The sequence below is a fragment of the Typopeltis vanoorti genome, chromosome 2 (assembly GCF_054136105.1).
Source record: "Typopeltis vanoorti isolate ZY-2024b chromosome 2, IOZ_Tvanoo_1.0, whole genome shotgun sequence".
Lineage (NCBI taxonomy): Eukaryota > Metazoa > Arthropoda > Arachnida > Uropygi > Thelyphonidae > Typopeltis > Typopeltis vanoorti.
The window spans coordinates 24,987,110-25,004,881 of record NC_143550.1 but is presented as its reverse complement, the minus strand read 5'-3'; the positions used below and the strand labels follow the sequence as shown (position 1 = coordinate 25,004,881).

At 36.4% G+C, this 17,772-nt stretch overlaps 1 protein-coding gene across 5 annotated transcripts in view; it reads left to right on the top strand.

The window, feature by feature from the left end:
- Nucleotides 1–17,772, top strand: part of DCP1 (decapping mRNA 1) — a 174,653-nt gene that overhangs the window by 30,797 nt on the left and 126,084 nt on the right. For 2 of the 5 annotated variants that reach the window (XM_090410666.1, XM_090410659.1), the window contains exon 3: nt 2,459–2,586. The exons of 1 other annotated variant lie outside the window; for it this stretch is intronic. In XM_090410666.1, coding sequence (XP_090266792.1) covers nt 2,459–2,586 — 128 coding nt within the window. Of the gene's footprint in view, nt 1–2,458; nt 2,587–17,772 lie in introns of those variants that run through there. 2 more of the 5 variants (XM_090410685.1, XM_090410681.1) reach the window with 1 other exon arrangement.

Below are 17,772 nucleotides of genomic sequence, written 5' to 3'. Positions count from 1 at the left end.
GCATGCTTAGTAAGGAGAATGACATTCAGTTAACTCAATAGAAAAGGTTTTAAAACATAAGTATCTTGAAGGTTAAAACCAAAAATTAGTTTGCTGAATGAGATTAGGGAAAAAAAAACAACCCTTAGGACATATAATGAAGGAAGAGAGTAATCAGTGTAATCATCACAAACTACAAGCAAGAAAAAATAGGCTTATATATTTATATATAACTCCCACACATGAAAGACAGCCTATAGCAAACGGATGCCTCTGAGGGTCAGGAGGAATAGAGTAATCTATTGATATTCTTCTTGAACTATAATAAATTTAGTTTAATCTTTTATCCAAGTGTGTGCAAACAAAGTTTGCACCTGAAAGTATCTTCAGGACTGGGGTAAAGTGGTACAACACCGGGCAACTCCTTGCAAAGGTGGAGCAAGCTACCAACATTCCTATCTCGGTATCTCCCATAATGCAAAACACATCCCCTTGTGGATATGTATAATGTTATGCATTAAGAGAAGGGCCACTACTTGGGCCTGGCTCCCACTGAAGAGACCTCAATAAAGGTCGAAACTAGTCTGGGTAGTGTTCCTTCTTTAATGCATAACATTATACATATCCACAAGGAGATGTGTTTTGCATTATGGGAGATACCGAGATAGGAATGTTGGTAGCTTGCTCCACCTTTGCAAGGAGTTGCCCGGTGTTGTAGCAGTTTACGCCAGTCCTGAAGATACTTTCAGGTGCAAACTTTGTTTGCACACACTTGGATAAAGGATTAAACTAAATTTATTGTAGTCCTTTGGAAATGCTTCATGAGGAAGATTGTTCCACGGGATTGAGGGATGGAATGAAAGATGACTGGGAGTAGCAGGTTTGGTGATTATGCATAAGTCAGGAAGAGGGTTGGTGAAATGAGAACCCTGAGTGACACTGGCATTAGAGGAAACTCTGAAAAGAGCACACCATCTATTTCATGTAAAGATCGATCCGAGAGAGACCTTGCAATCCAGTTGCAAGGCAGTCCAAATGATGGTAATGTGTTGAGAAGCCTTCAATGCCAGACCCTAACAAAAGCCTTGGAGGTGTCAATAGCAATGGCATATCTTTCTCTAAACCTTTCCATGGAATGGGTGCACTGGTATGTGGTGTAGGCCAAGAGATCTGTGGATCTAGATTTGTGAAATCCATATTGGTTACTGATTAGATGGCAGTTCCCCAATTGTTGAATTGTTTACTGTTGATAATCTCCATTACTTTAGACAAAATTGAGGTGAGAGCAATGGGTTGAAAGTAGACACGTATCACCTTTTTTTGGGGATCTGGTTTTATGAGCTTTCCTCCATACAGTTTAGTGAATAGATGATAAAGAATAGGTGATAAAGGCCATATGAAGCATTGAGATGTAAAGGAAGAGGAAGTAAAACTGATCAAAATCATTATAGAGCACTGAACAGGCAAAAGCCATCCAAATCTTTAGAGATATGCAATGTAGAAGCAGAAAACCATGGCTGTGAACCTCCTGATTGGAGATAGCACTTGAACGAAAGTACTTTGCATGATCAGAAAAGGTGAATAACACAATGCATTTCAAATGCCATTTACCTTTTATCAAATAACCTCAATTTTATTCACAAATTAGCATGCTATGTGTGATGATTGTCTATTTGGTATGGTTGCTTGGACATCATTACTCAGTGTGATGTTTAGTGAAGAAAACATGTCTAGAGATAAAATTACTAAATTTATTTAGCTAATAAATTATGAAGCCAATTGCCTTTGTCATCAAAGCATCTTCATAAGCATGTGCATGTAGGCACACTAGCAGTAAGGCAAACACAGACTTGATTAGGAAAGGCAAGATCCTAAGTCAAACTGACATTCTGCTGTCTATGGGTGTGGTGATGAAAAGACCTCATGGTCTCAGGATGTCTCCCTCATTTTATGTATTCATTACATTTGCCAAATCTGAACAAATTCAGCTACCTCACTTGACCTAAAATATGGGAGACCATTATCTTGAGACCTTCAACAGGTTTTTGTCACTTCATCTATAGAGAGTGGGTGTCAATTATGTCTTAGGATCCTGCATTTTTTACCCAGTCTGTTTGCCTTCCTGTTAGTTGGCCAGCATGCATGCATGTGCTGAGTTGCATTTCTTTGTGCCCATGAAGATGCCTTGGTGACAAATGCAAAATAATATTAGATTAATAATTTTTTAGCTAAATAAATTTAGTAATTAACCCTGTTATATCATTATACCAACATATATCCCTGTTAACACACTTAACAGGGTTATATGTTGCATCCTTTCAAAAATTCTACAAAGTTTTGTCACCACTTAAAAATTTTAGTGAATTATATTATAGTTTATTAGCATAGCTGCTTACTAAGTGTTACTGAAATGTAATTCATATTTCAATAACACTTGGTACAATAGTATATTTAGTATACATTTAATACATTATTTTAGGTCACAGCTGCCTCAGCATGGCTTTATAGTAATGAATAGGCTGAACACCACTAATCTGGTGGAACCCATTACACAAGATTTAGATTTTCAACTTCAGATTCCATTTCTTTTGTATCGAAATGGTAAAGGTAAGTTTGTATTTTTCTCTATCAATTTTCAATTCTTCCATAAGTAATCTGCAGTTTTGACCGCTTCAGCAGATATAATCCTTCATCAAGCAAATACTTTAAATCCTGGATGGTTGTCAATTTTTTTTTTTACTTTCCATTTGTTAATCAATTGTAGAAGACTTCATCATAGGTATTCTGTGCTTCTCACTTATTATAAGACAGTAAGGGTTTGATATATTTCAATAGCTAGAAGTAGTGTTTTTAATCATCTTGATCAAAAGTATAAAAATAATTTGGCTTATATACTTTTGTAGTTTAAACATTGTCAGCATTTTTTTTTAGTAAAAAAAAACCATAATCTTAATAATGCATTATATGACCAATAACTTGAAGCCAACACCCAAGAATTTCTCTGCAACTTTTCTGTTAAGGCAGTGTTTTCTGTTCATTAGTTGATTTTTGAATATATTTTTTTTTAATTTTTAGATTTTCTTGATTAGTAATATCAGGATCATGATGTTTATACCTTCTTTATTACGATGAATTTGTACTTTTGGAAGGGAAAGAGTTAGTTGCTTTCCCCCTCCCCACTGATGGATTGAGAGGTTTATAAGTGGAAGATAGAGGGCTGGGAATAGTAGTGTTAGTTAATACTCACATAGTTTCTCTTGGGTTCTACTCATTTCTTAGTATTTTGTTTTTGGTGATAATTTAAAAAAAAATTATCTAAAAATTCAGTGCAAATATGAAATCCACTTACACAAAAAAAAAAATAATAATTCACTGGTAGCTTTTCCATTATATAAAGTAACATCTTTCCCTAATCATAAAATGAGATAATGTCATTAGTCAACTTACTGAGTATTATGTAAACTTGTGTAACACATCCTTATTATTAAATTCATATTAATCTGACAAAACTATAAAATAAAATAAAAAATCATTAATTACAAAAGTCCTTCTCATAGAATGACTTAGACGTTGGTTATACATGCTTACTAAATAACTTAAGGAAATACCGACCGAGGATATAATGATCCAGATCGAATGCGGGATCTGCCACCTTCTAAACCACATCACCAATAATATGAGACTGGTTGTAGCTTGTGTTCTCTCCAAAGCAAGACCTCTAAAAATCAACATATCCAATAAGGAATATAAAGCTCTGCAGGAAATGAGGAAGAACAAAGAAATAATAATCACCAAAGCGGATAAAGGAAATGCCACTGTAGTATTCAACCAAACGGATTACATGGGTAAACTTAAGGCTCTGTTATTAAATCGGGCTACTTACCTCCTAATTGAATACAATCCCACCAACTCACAAATTAGAAAACTCCACAGGCTCCTTAAGAAGGTCACTTCTTGGCCTGTAGAAGTTACTAACAAATTAAAACCACATAACTCTATGTCCCCCCCCCCCCCCTAATTTATGGACTCCAAAAAATACATAAAGAAAATTTGCCATTACGTCCCAAGTGCCTCACATACAAATTAGTTAAACAATATACTGGCAACACACCATCACACATAAAAAAAACTCAGCCTACTTCAAAGCCAGTATAGAAAACCTTACACTCCAACATACTGACATAATGGTCAGTTTTGACTTCTTCTCCTTATTCACAAATGTCCCACTCAAAGAAACCTTAGAACTAATCCAAGCTAAATTTCCTCCTGATATCTCAGCCCTATTTCAGTTCACAATGAACTCGGGCTATTTCGTTTGGCAGGGAAATTCTACAAACAAATAGAGGGGACAGCCATGGGTTAACCACTCTCCTCTCCCCACCCTTTGCCAACTTCTTTATGGAGACCCTTGAAGAGAAAGCCTTAAACTCTGCCGCACAAAAACCAACCATATGGCTTCGCTACATAGATGATGTGTTCGCTATTTGTCCACATGGCTCCAATATACTCCTCTCCTTCTTAACACACTTAAACAACCAACACCCCAGAATCAAGTATACCCTGGAAAATGAGAAAAACAACAGCCTCCCTTTCCTAGACACATTAGTCACCCACCAGTCTGATGGAACCTTGGTTTTCTCGGTTTATAGAAAACCCACCCATACAGGCAGATACATTCACCAACCCCTCCCCCCCCCCCCAAAAAAAAATATATATATATATATATCCAAAAAATATTGTAACCAGTAAACCACAACCCCCCCACCACCACACACACACTCCCTTCACAACAAGGATTACTCTAAATCCATCACCATTTCTTACATCCGAGGGCACCTCGGAAAAAATTTCCAAAATCTTAAAAAAAAACATGACGACCTTGTTACAGACCATATAGAAAATTGGCAACCCTTATCTGCTTCACTAAAGACTAACCACTTCCCCTAGACTCCATTAAGACCAACCACTTTCCCTAGACCCTTGCAGCTGCAAGTTGTCCTACTTTGGCCAAACAGGCAGGACAGCAAATATCAGAATTTCAGAACACAAGGACTACATCCGGTTTCACCAGTACAGCCACTCTGGTCTTGCAAACCATGCGACAGAATATGGTGGAAGAAAGCCACAATAATACACCATAGCAAATTCAAATATGAAAGACTATTCATGGAATCAGCCTCAGCCCTAAAAAACATGCCAAACCTCAACAAGTTTGGTTGCATGAGACTGTCCAAATTTGGGAGGCTTGCATCATGACACGTTCAGCCCATGGCCAAGAATACCTACATAACCTGCTGGGGGTGGGGGGGGGGGACCATCAAGACTTTTAGGTAAACCATAGCTTCTATAATACACCGGTAGCAAATTCAAATATGAAAGATTATTCATGGAATCAGCCTCAGGTAAACCATAGCTTCCATAATACACTGTAGCAAATTCAAACATGGAAGACTATTCATGGAATCAGCCTCAGCCCTAAGAAACATGCCAAACCTCAACAAGTTTGGTTGCATGAGACTGCCCAAATTTGGGAGGCTTGCATCAGGAAACTTTCAGCCCATGGCCAAGAATACCTACATAGCCCGCTAGGGGGGGGGCACCATCAAGACTTTTGGGTAAAGCATAGCTTCCTTGCTTCGTTCTCATTTACTGTGTGTAGTGCCTGCGTGCACATGTATTTGTGGTAAGTTCCTTTTGAAGGTGGCAACGTGACGTCGAAATATTGGAAATATATTAAAGTTTATTTTAATGTATATTCTATTGTAAGTTGTAATTTCCTTAAGTTATTTAGTAAGTACTTACAAAAGTAATTTTAAGATGTGATGTATTTAAAAATTTTTCTTTTCAGTCAGTCCAGTAAGTCAAGTGGATAGCATCTTTCCCTGTCTACACCCTACCAGTTTTGTAGTTCAGATCCCTCTGACATGAATGTTTATAAATACATTTAGTGATATATGCTCTTTATCACTTGGTGTCAGACCACAATCCTAGTTATTTGGAGGTCTAATGTAGTTTGAAGTTCCATGTTTTGTCTCTAGAGCAAGCTTCAAGGTTATTTTCACCATAGTCCATCCATGGCACCACTGTAATATAAATTTCCTTTCTTGTGGGTGGGATTCACATTAAAAAAATAATTACTGAGAATTTTATTAAATAGTTAATAGTGATTTACTTCTATTTCAAACACTAATGCAGTAATTAGCACAGTCTGATAACATACACAGATTAACATGATTAATCACAGCATTTATCTCTTTTACTATAGTGTAAATGCAGGGGGAATTCCAACATATTATTGGACTAATAATCTGCCAATAGTGTCTGTAAATACCTGAAAGTTTGAAAAGTGAGGAGAAATTCATTGATATTGAACTGTCTAAAAATGATTGAATTTATGGGATGTTAAAAAATTCCATCTTTAATTTTGACATCACTGATTCTTGAGGACTTGTCCTTTAAATACTGAAAACCATTGCCATTCTTATTTCAAGTGATAATAAAAATTTTTTGTCAAACAGCATTTTCACATGGAGCAGTGGTAAGAAATTTTTCCAGGCTTTACAAATGTGAAAGATGTGAAATTCTTTTTTTCCCTGCTTGAAATCTGTGGAATTGGCTTTTTTATTTTTATTGTTATTATTCCTTTAATGGTGGTCTTTAGCTCAACTGTCCCACTTGCATAAAAAACAGCCTAGCTGCATGCCCATTAAAAGTGCTTTCCTATTGAGGTAATTGCAAACATTCCACCTATATTCACCTAAGAAATCTCAATTGGTATTGGCAATGGCTTAGGTTGGAAAGATGTAAAATCCTGTCTAGGATGTGAAGAACCTGTATGAAGGCTTTTAAGCTGAAGGTGAGTTCACTGGATCATATGGAGGTGCTAGGATTTTTCCTCACAGAAACAAAACTTGAGTTTTTCATCCCATGAAACAGGCAAATAGGCCAGAAGAACACTCGACAGATGATATATGGGTTTCATAGCCTTAGTTGGTTTGGCCATTCTTTTTAACAAGCATGTAATAAGTTATATTCTCATTAGATTCTTTCATGTGCTATTGAAATAGAGGAATATTTATTTCCAATGTGTATGAAGACAGCCTTCAAACTAAACTTTGATTCATCCGTAAACAAATTACATTCATGTGAATTGTGTTTTTCTCCCTCTCTCCATTAACCTGTTAACATCATTGCAAAATGCACATTACCATTCTTGGGGGTGAGGGGAATTCTTTTGATGCTAAACAGGGTGATTGTCATTGGGGGGGGGGGGTGGGGGGGGGGGGGGGTGGGGGGGGGGGGGGGTGGGGGGGGGGGGGGGTGGGGGGGGGGGGGGGTGGGGGGGGGGGGGGGTGGGGGGGGGGGGGGGTGGGGGGGGGGGGGGGTGGGGGGGGGGGGGGGTGGGGGGGGGGGGGGGTGGGGGGGGGGGGGGGTGGGGGGGGGGGGGGGTGGGGGGGGGGGGGGGTGGGGGGGGGGGGGGGTGGGGGGGGGGGGGGGTGGGGGGGGGGGGGGGTGGGGGGGGGGGGGGGTGGGGGGGGGGGGGGGTGGGGGGGGGGGGGGGTGGGGGGGGGGGGGGGTGGGGGGGGGGGGGGGTGGGGGGGGGGGGGGGTGGGGGGGGGGGGGGGTGGGGGGGGGGGGGGGTGGGGGGGGGGGGGGGTGGGGGGGGGGGGGGGTGGGGGGGGGGGGGGGTGGGGGGGGGGGGGGGTGGGGGGGGGGGGGGGTGGGGGGGGGGGGGGGTGGGGGGGGGGGGGGGTGGGGGGACTTCAAGTCTGCAGTATTCTCTAACTAAATTAAATTACAGTTATAATAAATTTGGCATGAAAATCAGCAATAAAAAAAAAAAAAAAACCAAAGCTATGAAGTAAGCGGAACATAGAGAACTTCAGCATTCTTACTGGAGAACCTATAGAACAAGTTCAATAACAAGAACAAATAACTAAAATGTTAATATAAATACTTCAGCTATTAAGGCATAGCTTTTAGTGAAGATGTCAAGTTAAATTTGGAGATAGGCAGCAAAATAAGTAAAGCTGGTATGGTGGAAGCTAGTTGAATAAATTTATATGGAATAAGAGCGAAATTAGCCAAAACACTAAACTAGCGGTTAGAAATAAAGCACTTAATCAAAGATTAGCAACCACAGATATGAGAGTCATGAGAAACATTAGGCAACTGAATAAATAGCATCAATGTCAGAATCATATTAAAAATAAAGACATTGAGCTGGAACTTGATATTGTTTGCATTCAAGAATGTGTGAGCAGGACTATAAGGTGTTGGTCACTTACATAGAATGAGAGATTAAAGGTTAGCAATAATGTGTGAGCAGGGCTACTCCAAGGTGGTGTAGTCACTTAAATAGAATGGGAGATGAAAGGTTAGCAAAACAGGTGTGTGTGTGTGTGCGCTGCCAAGATGCCAGGAAAAGATCCCGAGGAAAATCAAGGCGTAGGTGGATTGATTCGATCAGAAGTACCTTAGAAGAACAAAATATTAGATATGACAGTATTATGGCCTTGACAAGTAATAGACTAGTTTCAGAGGAAAATTGTTGATAGGAGATTGTTAATGTAAACTTGTCGTAGTATTATCATAATAGCTTAAACACCCCTTGGGGTAAGAGATGATGATTAGACACTGGAATATTAAATAAAAAAACTTAAATACAGTTAACTAAAATGTTAATATAAAATTTCAATGAAAGTTCTGTTGAGGCTGTTTAAAGTGTGCTGTAGTTTTAAAACTAAAATGAAATTCTCCAGAAAGGGTGGGGGAATCAATTTCTTTTAGAGAAAACCGTTTTAAATTACTACTTAAGGTGAGTTAGCCAGTTTGTGGGGTTTGGTATAGTTTTTCATCTTGCAAAACAGATAAACCAGTCAGAAGAATACATACAGTCAACACATAATATATGAGCAGTATAGCCTTAATTGCTTTGCCAGTAATCTTAATAATGTATTACTTTGTGTAATGCATGTGCAGTATGTCTTTGCTCTCCTTGAACCAACCAACGAACTCAAATAATATTGTTCAAGTAACTGGAACTCGTAAAATGCAAAGGTTGCAGATATCCAATTAGCATTCAGCATTGAGAAGTTAATTGGAAAGCATTTATCTGATAAGATGCCTAAAAGATGGACATACATACTATAAATTGTTTACACTAGCAACCTTGCATTAAAAAGAAAAAAAATCCACATCAAAAATTTTAGTTGGTTTCCTTGATTATCTTTGCTTCAAGTACTGACAATTTTGTAAGCAACTATAACTGAATAATCATACAAAATCAGAATGGAATATTCTGAAGATATTAAAAAAACAGCATTGATGAAATTTGTCATTACTACCTTAGTTCATCATCATCATCAAATTCCTGCCATGTACCCTCAAGGGGTGTACAGGATATGATAGTACTACATGAAAAAAATTACATCATTATTAATTTCCTGTCTACAATTTTCCTCCAAATCAGTCTGTTACTTGTCAAGACTCCAACATTATCAGATCTTATATTTCTATCGTCTAAAGCACTTTGTACCGTATCAATCCACCTATATCTTGGTCTTCCTCTGGGTCGTTTTGCTGCCAACCTGGCAGAGAACACTTGTTTTGCTAATCTTTCCTCGCCCATTCTGTTTAAGTGACCATACCACTGAAATTAGCTCTGCTAACACATTCCTGGATGCTGACAATGTCAAGTTCTTTCCTAATATCCTCGTTTTTAATATGATATTGCCATTGATGCCATCTGTTCATGCCTATAATCTTTCTCAGGACTCTCATATCTGTGGTCTCTAGTCTTTGGTCAAGTGTTTTACTTCTGACCCAGCTCTCAGATCCATAACTTTAGTTATCCACTACCTTAGTTTGCTTCATTTATATATACAAGTATATTGTACTTATTTTACAGTATGTTGTCCTGACAAATGGTTAACTTAAAAAATGAATTTGAAGCCCACTTTTGGGTCAATTTCAAACGTACCTAATAATAACTTAGTTATTATTAGGTATGACCAAGAAAGAAATATTGCAAACTAATTGATTCCACGTCTTGATGAAATAGTTTAAAACGCCGTAAATATCTGCTCACTGAACTGAAAATACAGTATTGTATCATTTATCTGAAAACAGTAATAGTTGCACAACGAATCAAATATGAAATAATATGCAAAAAAATTTGAATACCATTGCTTTTATAACAGTGAAAATGTTTATTGTCATATACTATACCACAGTAAAATAGTTCTAACTTACACCAATGACATTCATTTAATTCTGCCAGAAAAGTGCCAAAGAGTAGAATGAACTTCTAGCCTGCTGTTACAAAAGAGTATTACTGCACACATTTTTTTTTTGAAATCATGTATGGATGACTTAGGTTGTGTTTTCTGTTATTACCATGTGAAATTTCTGTCTCCTTCACATTCATTTGTACATCAAAAATAGTTTTGCATCTCACAAATTATAGAAAATGATCTGAATTTGACTCATTGATAAGAAACATAAAACTTGTTTGGCTTTTATAGTGTGCACTTCATTTAATTATTGAAGTCGGGGAGAGAGAATTCATTCTCTTTTATATCTCAGCTTGGTTACATAATATTTGGAACTTGCCTCTCTTGGGAAAGCAAGTCAGTCTATTAGGACCTTATTGGTATAGGTCAGTATCAATCCTATATGTAGCAGTCAAGGAATACAAAGTTGTTAACATTGGGTTGGATTATTGGATTACATTACAGTTGACCTTTGAAGAACACTGGTTTGAACTGCGTGGGGACATTTATGCACTTTTTTTTTTTTTTTTTTTTTTGAACAAATATATTGGAAAATTTTTTGGAGATTTGCGGCGATTTGAAAAAACTCTCAGACGAACTGCATGTCTGTCTGTCTGTGTTCACTGGGCATCTGCAGATGCCATATGGTCACTCCGATGCTCGATGATGTTCCACACTAGGCCTCGCCATGTAGTCCTGTTGTTTGCCCTTCTGGCAGTCTCAACTCTGAAGATCGGTCACTCCACACACGCCATCTATCCATCTCATTGATGGTCTACCCCCCTGCCTCTTTTTCCAGGAACTTGACCTTCTATTACTGTTCTGAGAAGTCCTTCCTTCCATCCTTTCAATGTGTCCAAAATATTTTAACTTTCTTCTGTCAATATCCTTAAAGTTCTACTAATCTTTTCTAACACCCATTCATTTGTACGCCTTTCAGTGTATGATATCCTCAACAGCATTCTGTAACACCACATCTCAAAAGACGAACTGCATAGATGAGAAATATCGAAAAAATTAGGTATGTCATGAATGCATAAAATATATGTAGATACTAATCTATTTTATCATTTTCTACCATAAAATATACACAAATCTATTATAAAAAGTTAAATTGCACACAAACACTTAGACTGTATATGGCACCATTCTCAGTCGTGAGAAATGTAAAGAAACAGTATTAAATCATAACACATAAAATTAACTGCTATTAATTAGTTAAAAGTAGCATTTATTAGTGTATAGGCTAGGCTACTGCAAAGCAGTCATCAATTGCACTAGGCTACCATAAAGCAATCTTGTTGCTGTTCTTTATTATCAATGCATGAATCATCATACCTGTAAATAAATATGAATAATTTCTTTACGTTCTTTTCATTTTAGATGTCTAGTGTTATTAATACATATAACATGTAGTATTTTGTATCATATAAGACAATACAGCAATCCCTCGATTAATGTGTCTAATGCGTTCTTTAAAACAGGCGCACTCATCGAATATAATAACCTATGGGGGGAAAAGTATAATTCGTTCCTCAAATTTCTTTTTTGAACCTTAATTTTTTTATAAAAGAATTAAGGTATGTCTCAGGGCCTAGTTAAAGGAAAACCACGAAGCTGGAAGACAATAAAACATATGCAGAATATAAATTTTATTATTCTACTTAACAAAGAATTGAGCTAACATAGTTTGGCAGGCATTTTGTTTCTTTTTTTTCATACAACCAACGGTATGGCCCTATTGCCTCTTCTGCAAAATTTACTGCTTCTCTCTTCATCAGGGTCAGCCTCTAAGCATTGCAATAGTTTGCCCACCGATTAGAGATCCCTCGACATATCTGCACATGTCAGAAAAAGGAGAATCCATTCCGATAATAGGGTAATCAATGAGTCTTCTGGGATGAATTTGTTTATTATTACAGGTCGGAAAATTTAGCTTTTCTTTTACGAACATTGCTGTTTTTAAAGTGTAACTATTTTGTATAACAGTTGGAAAAATGTATGTAGAGTATTAACACAATTTAAAAAGATATAGCATAAAACAAAAATTTAACTAAGTTTATTTTTAAGAAAGTTTTCTATAAAATAAAAATAATTATACAGAAATCTAAACTTACAGTTGAAAGAACTGAGACACTTTAATGTCCTAAACCAATTAATTATTTATGTCTTGTTGTGACTCTTTTAACAAACCCATGCAAAAAAAAATGTTGGAAAAAAATACCATTATCAAATCCTTTTAATCTTCAGAGTCCATCTGAATCGGTGTCCGAATCGGCATCACTTTCACTTAAACTGATCACCAAAGGTTTGCATAATTCTTCGATAATTCCGTCTCTGTCCCAATACATATTTTCCGATGAGGTGGCATGAGAGCAATATTTTCCCCAGTTTTGAACTGTAATACTTTCAATCGCCTGTTCTGAAAGCTTAAAAAGTTTTGACATGTTAATATCTCCAGTTACGTTGCGATGACGAATGAAACTTTTCACTTCTGCCCAGACATACTCAATAGCATTAATATCGCAATGATATGGTGGTTGCCTCAAAGCTAGAAATCCATGCTCTTTGAGCATCTTGTCAAATTTAAATAGTTTAATTGTGGGCGAGTTTCTTTTGACCAAATTAAGCAATTCAATTTTTCGCATATCTGGGGAATGAGAAATGTTATTTGTAGAGAGCCAATCCATAAGAACTTGCTTCTTATTAGTCCAATTTGGAACTTTGTTTAATCGAATAGAGTGATATCAATTATAACAACAGCATTTTTAGGACGGTTTAGAATCAGTTTTTCTTCTGCCCACTTTTCGAAGATCGAAGAATTCATTTGCCCGTGGTAATCTCCAGTAGTTGAATTGGCTTTGTATAGTAAGTTTGAATTCGGTAAAAAACCCATTTCTCCGCACAAAATTATTATGCATCGCAAGGCATTTCCGGTTTGTAGCACTCCATATTCTTCTTTAGACTGCCAACATTTTCCATAACTTAAATTACTATCAATCCAAGTTTCATCTAGATACACAGTCGATCTTTTCTCCTCCCTGAAACATTTTATTGCTCTCAAATACTGCGTTCTAGATAACACAATGCCACTTCGCTCCATGATAAGTTTCCTTTTATTCTGGGACTTTTTAAAACACAATCCGATTTCATGAAGTATTTTCCTTATAGTTTCTCTTTTCCAAGGAAAATTAATTTTTTCTTTAAGCACAGGAATCAATTTCGGAACAGTTGGCACTCTTTTCTCAACCATGTAAAATTCGTTAATAGTTCTTCTTATAACGTCTACATCAAAATCATTCAAAGCTACAGTTTCGATGGTTTTCTTTCTCTGGCACTTTTTTTTTAGGAGATTTAAATTTTGGCTTACCATCACCTTTTGATTCCCTACAAATTCTTTTAAATGTCGACCCCGATAAGCCCGCAGTTGCACTTGCATGTTTTATGACTTGAGAAAGGGAAACAAGGAGACAGCCTTCTGATGATTGTTTTTCGCAGAATGTCAGCACATTATTCAATATTCTTTTGCAAGAGCTACTGAAACGTTTAACAACAGAACTTGTTGACTGTACTGGATCCATCATACAAATTAATAATAAAAAAAAATGCAAAAAAAGCGACAACATAAATCAAGCTAGTACAGCAACAGACAAGAAAGCACGTGATTTCGCATGTTGGCGAACAATTCATACATCCTTCATTTCTTTCTCCCCTTCAGCATGAATCGACTATTCTTGGCAAAATGCCAAGGAGAGACCTACAAATGGTGGGCGAACTATACTTAAAAACTTCGATTGTACAAAAAATATTTTCAAATTGTTTCTGTGAAATCTCTTTTGGCTGACTATCAGTGGTTAAATTTTCTTCATATTCTTCAGGATCTTCCTGCTGTGCATCTAAATTTAACAGGTCGCAATCACTCAATTCTTTAGGATGAGATTTAATTAACTTGGACGTTATCATTGTCAATCTCATCAAAATCCAGTTGACGCTCGATATTGGCAATTTCCTCAAAAACATTATCCATTTCATTTGAAAAGCTTCCAAAATCTTTTGCACAATGTGGAAGAATGTGCTTCCAAATGGCTTGCATATTGCTAGCAGTAATTTCATTCCAAGATTGATGAATATTTTCAATAGCAGATTTAACATTAAATTTCTTCTAGAATTCTCACTAGGTGTTGCTTCTATTGCCTGTTTAAATGTTCTTCTCAGATAGTATGCCTTAAAGGTTGCAATAATCCCCTGGTCCATAGGTTGTATGAGAAGTTGTATTTGGCAGTAAAAATATCACTTTAGTACTTTAGCAGACGACATAAATTTTGGGGGTAAAAATTTGGAACGTAGTGTGGTATGCCATTAAAAATAACTTTGTAAAATGTTTTAACATTTATTTTTAAGATGTATATAGGCGCACTAATCGAATTTGGGTATCGAAAAAAAACGACGCAGTAATCGAAGGATTACTGTATTGATGTAAGTACTGACAGAACGATTCATCTTGTAAACAGACTATGTAAACCTACAGTATTGATAAATACAATGTAATACAGTACTGTGTATTTTTGCTTCCTTATGATTTTCTTTAATAATATTTTTTTCTTTAGTTTACTTTATTGTAAGAATATAGTTAAATATACGTGGGTGGTCTGATAAGATCTCGTCCTAACAATGAAAAAACGAATGTATAATTTCAAAATTATTTTTAGTTTTCAGCATAATGTCACTTAAGACTAATACAGTAATTCCTTGATTAGTGTGCCTATATACATCTTAAAAATAAATGTTACAGAATTTAAAAATTTTCCATCTATACATTTTTATGGCTAACTATTTTTAAAAAAATCACTCGCCAGAATGAAATAATTTAGTTACCGATTTAAAACATTTTACAAAGTTATTTTTAATGGCATACTACACTACTTCCATGTACACTATGTATACTATGTTCCAAATTTTTACTCCAAAAATTATGTCGTCTGCTATAGTACTCACAGATTCGAGACACTTCTGCGCATGTCATAAAAAGGAGAATCCATTCCGATAATTGGGTAATCAATCTGTCTTCTGGGATGAGTTGTTTATTATTACATGTCGGAAAATTAACTTCTTTTATGATCATTGTAGTTTTTAAAGTGGTAGCTATTTTGCTTGTATAACAGTTGGGAAATTTTATCTATAAAGTATGTGATTTCGCGTGTTGGTGACCAATTCGTACGTCCTTCATTTCTTTCTCCCTTTCAGCATGAATCGACTATTCAAAGTGTGGAACGGATTATACTTTTTCTCATTTTCGATTAATGCGCCTGCTTTAAAGAACACATTAATCGAGGGATTGCTGTACATTTATTCCAGTGATGATCCAGCACCATTATCTCGTCCTTGTAGTGGTTCTCAGTTAGATCTGCAAAATACTCCTCTGCAACTGCTCTTGATTTGAAGAAAAGCACTGAACAGCAAGGAAGACTTTTAGTTTTGGGAAGAGATAGAAGTCAGAGAGAGCCAAATCTGGGGAATAGGGTGGATGTTCCAACAATTCATAGTGCAGATCCCTTAATTTTCCCATTGCCAAAACACCTTTGTGGGCAGGTGCATTTTATTGATGAAAGATGATTTTTTCTTCTGCAAACCGGGTCTTTTCTCACGAATTTTTTCGTCTTGTCTGGTTAAAAGATCGGAATAATATTCCCTGGTTATTTGTTTACCATGTTCAAGATAATTAATAAACAAAATGCCTTTAAACATCCCAAAACACTGCTGCCATGACCTTGTCTTCTTTGGCGCTGAACAACCGGCTTCTGTCTAGTTTGAATTCTGGTGTGTACTGGTGAATCCAAATCTCATCCATAGTAATAAATCGATGCACAAAATCAAATGCTCCAAGCACTGTTTAGATATTTTCATGTGAGAGCATTTTTGATCTGCTGTGAGCAAGCGCAGCATCCATATTGCACAAAGCTTTTTCATTTGCAATTCTTCGTGCAAAATATATCCTACATGTTCTTTTGAAACGACTATAGTCTCTGCAATTTCACGTACTTCGATTCGCCAGTCATCCAATACCATATTGTGCACTGATCAATGATTTCTGGTGTTGTTACACTTTTTGGACGTCCTTCACGTAGATCATCTTCAAGGCTGGGACGGCCGTGTTTAAACTCAGCAGCCCATTTCTTAATTGTCAAAAACGAAGGAGGCCCATGAACTTTTATGAACTTCAAATGAATTCTTTTGGCATTAAACCATCTTTTACATAGAATTTTATAACCGCACGATACTCAATTTTAAGGGATACAGACAACACTTTGGCTTCCGACAGCTGTATAAGACTAATACATTTATATAAAAAAAAACTACTTGTAGAATCACTTTCAATTTCACACGGATGCTTTAGACAGAAATACCAACTTAAAAAAAAAATCTTGCCAATAGTGTTGCCATTTATGGTCAAGACTGAGAACTTTTCCGACCACCAACGTATATACACACATACATACCGTATAAAATATTTGTTAATTGATTGTTTATGTTATCGGTAAGGCTTCATGTCAACAGTAGGCAATTAGTTAAGTTTTTCGGGAATCAAAAGTTATACACAGATTTTCGAACAATGCGGAGGAGGGGGGTACACCTAACCCCCGCATTCAAAGGTGAACTGTATTTAGAATTATGGCAGAATCAACTGAGGTTAATGTGTGAGCCAAGTGCATTATGTATGTTAATTGAACATTATTCTTCTGACTGGTTTGCCTATTTGATGGGAAGTCATGACTGCATTTTTTAACCCTCATAGACACAACGAATTAAGATTTCGTTTTCAGAACATTACTTACACTGTTAGTTTCCTCAATATAAATGCAATGCTTTACTGCATTAAGAATGTTTTTATATGATGGGTAGTATATATCAAATTTAACTTCTCAATTTTTATATTATAATTGTAGCTTTTGGCACTTCTAGCTCCCAATGAAAGTGTTAAAAACAAAACATACCATTCCTTTTGGAAATCATATTATAATAATAATAATTCACTTTCACTATACCATAACAAAATTTATCCCATTTAAGTGCTCCAAAGAGTATGTGTGTACGTGCGTGATTTTGTGTATAATATATGGTCCTTTTTCATGCCTAATTACCCATTTACAAAATATGAAAGCATTGATGGTAGGTCAAACTCTCCATGTCACTAAATATAGAAGTAGATATTTTTGATTTCAGATATTAGAAACTAACTGAAATACAATGTGTGTGCATAAGTTTATAGATGGAATGTCTGGTATACAGTAATACTCAACCTTACTGCACTTCATTTCATGATGATTTGCCCATGCAACAGTTTTAACACTTTTGTGAATCAACCAATGCATAGTTTTCATGGCTGTTTGTTTACAGTGTCATTACTTGCTACATCTGTATTTTGGTGTTTTGCTGTGAATTATAAACTTGATAATATTGCTTTATTGTTAATAATGGGAGATAAAATTCAAAGATTTTTATCTCTGTTTTTAATAACTAT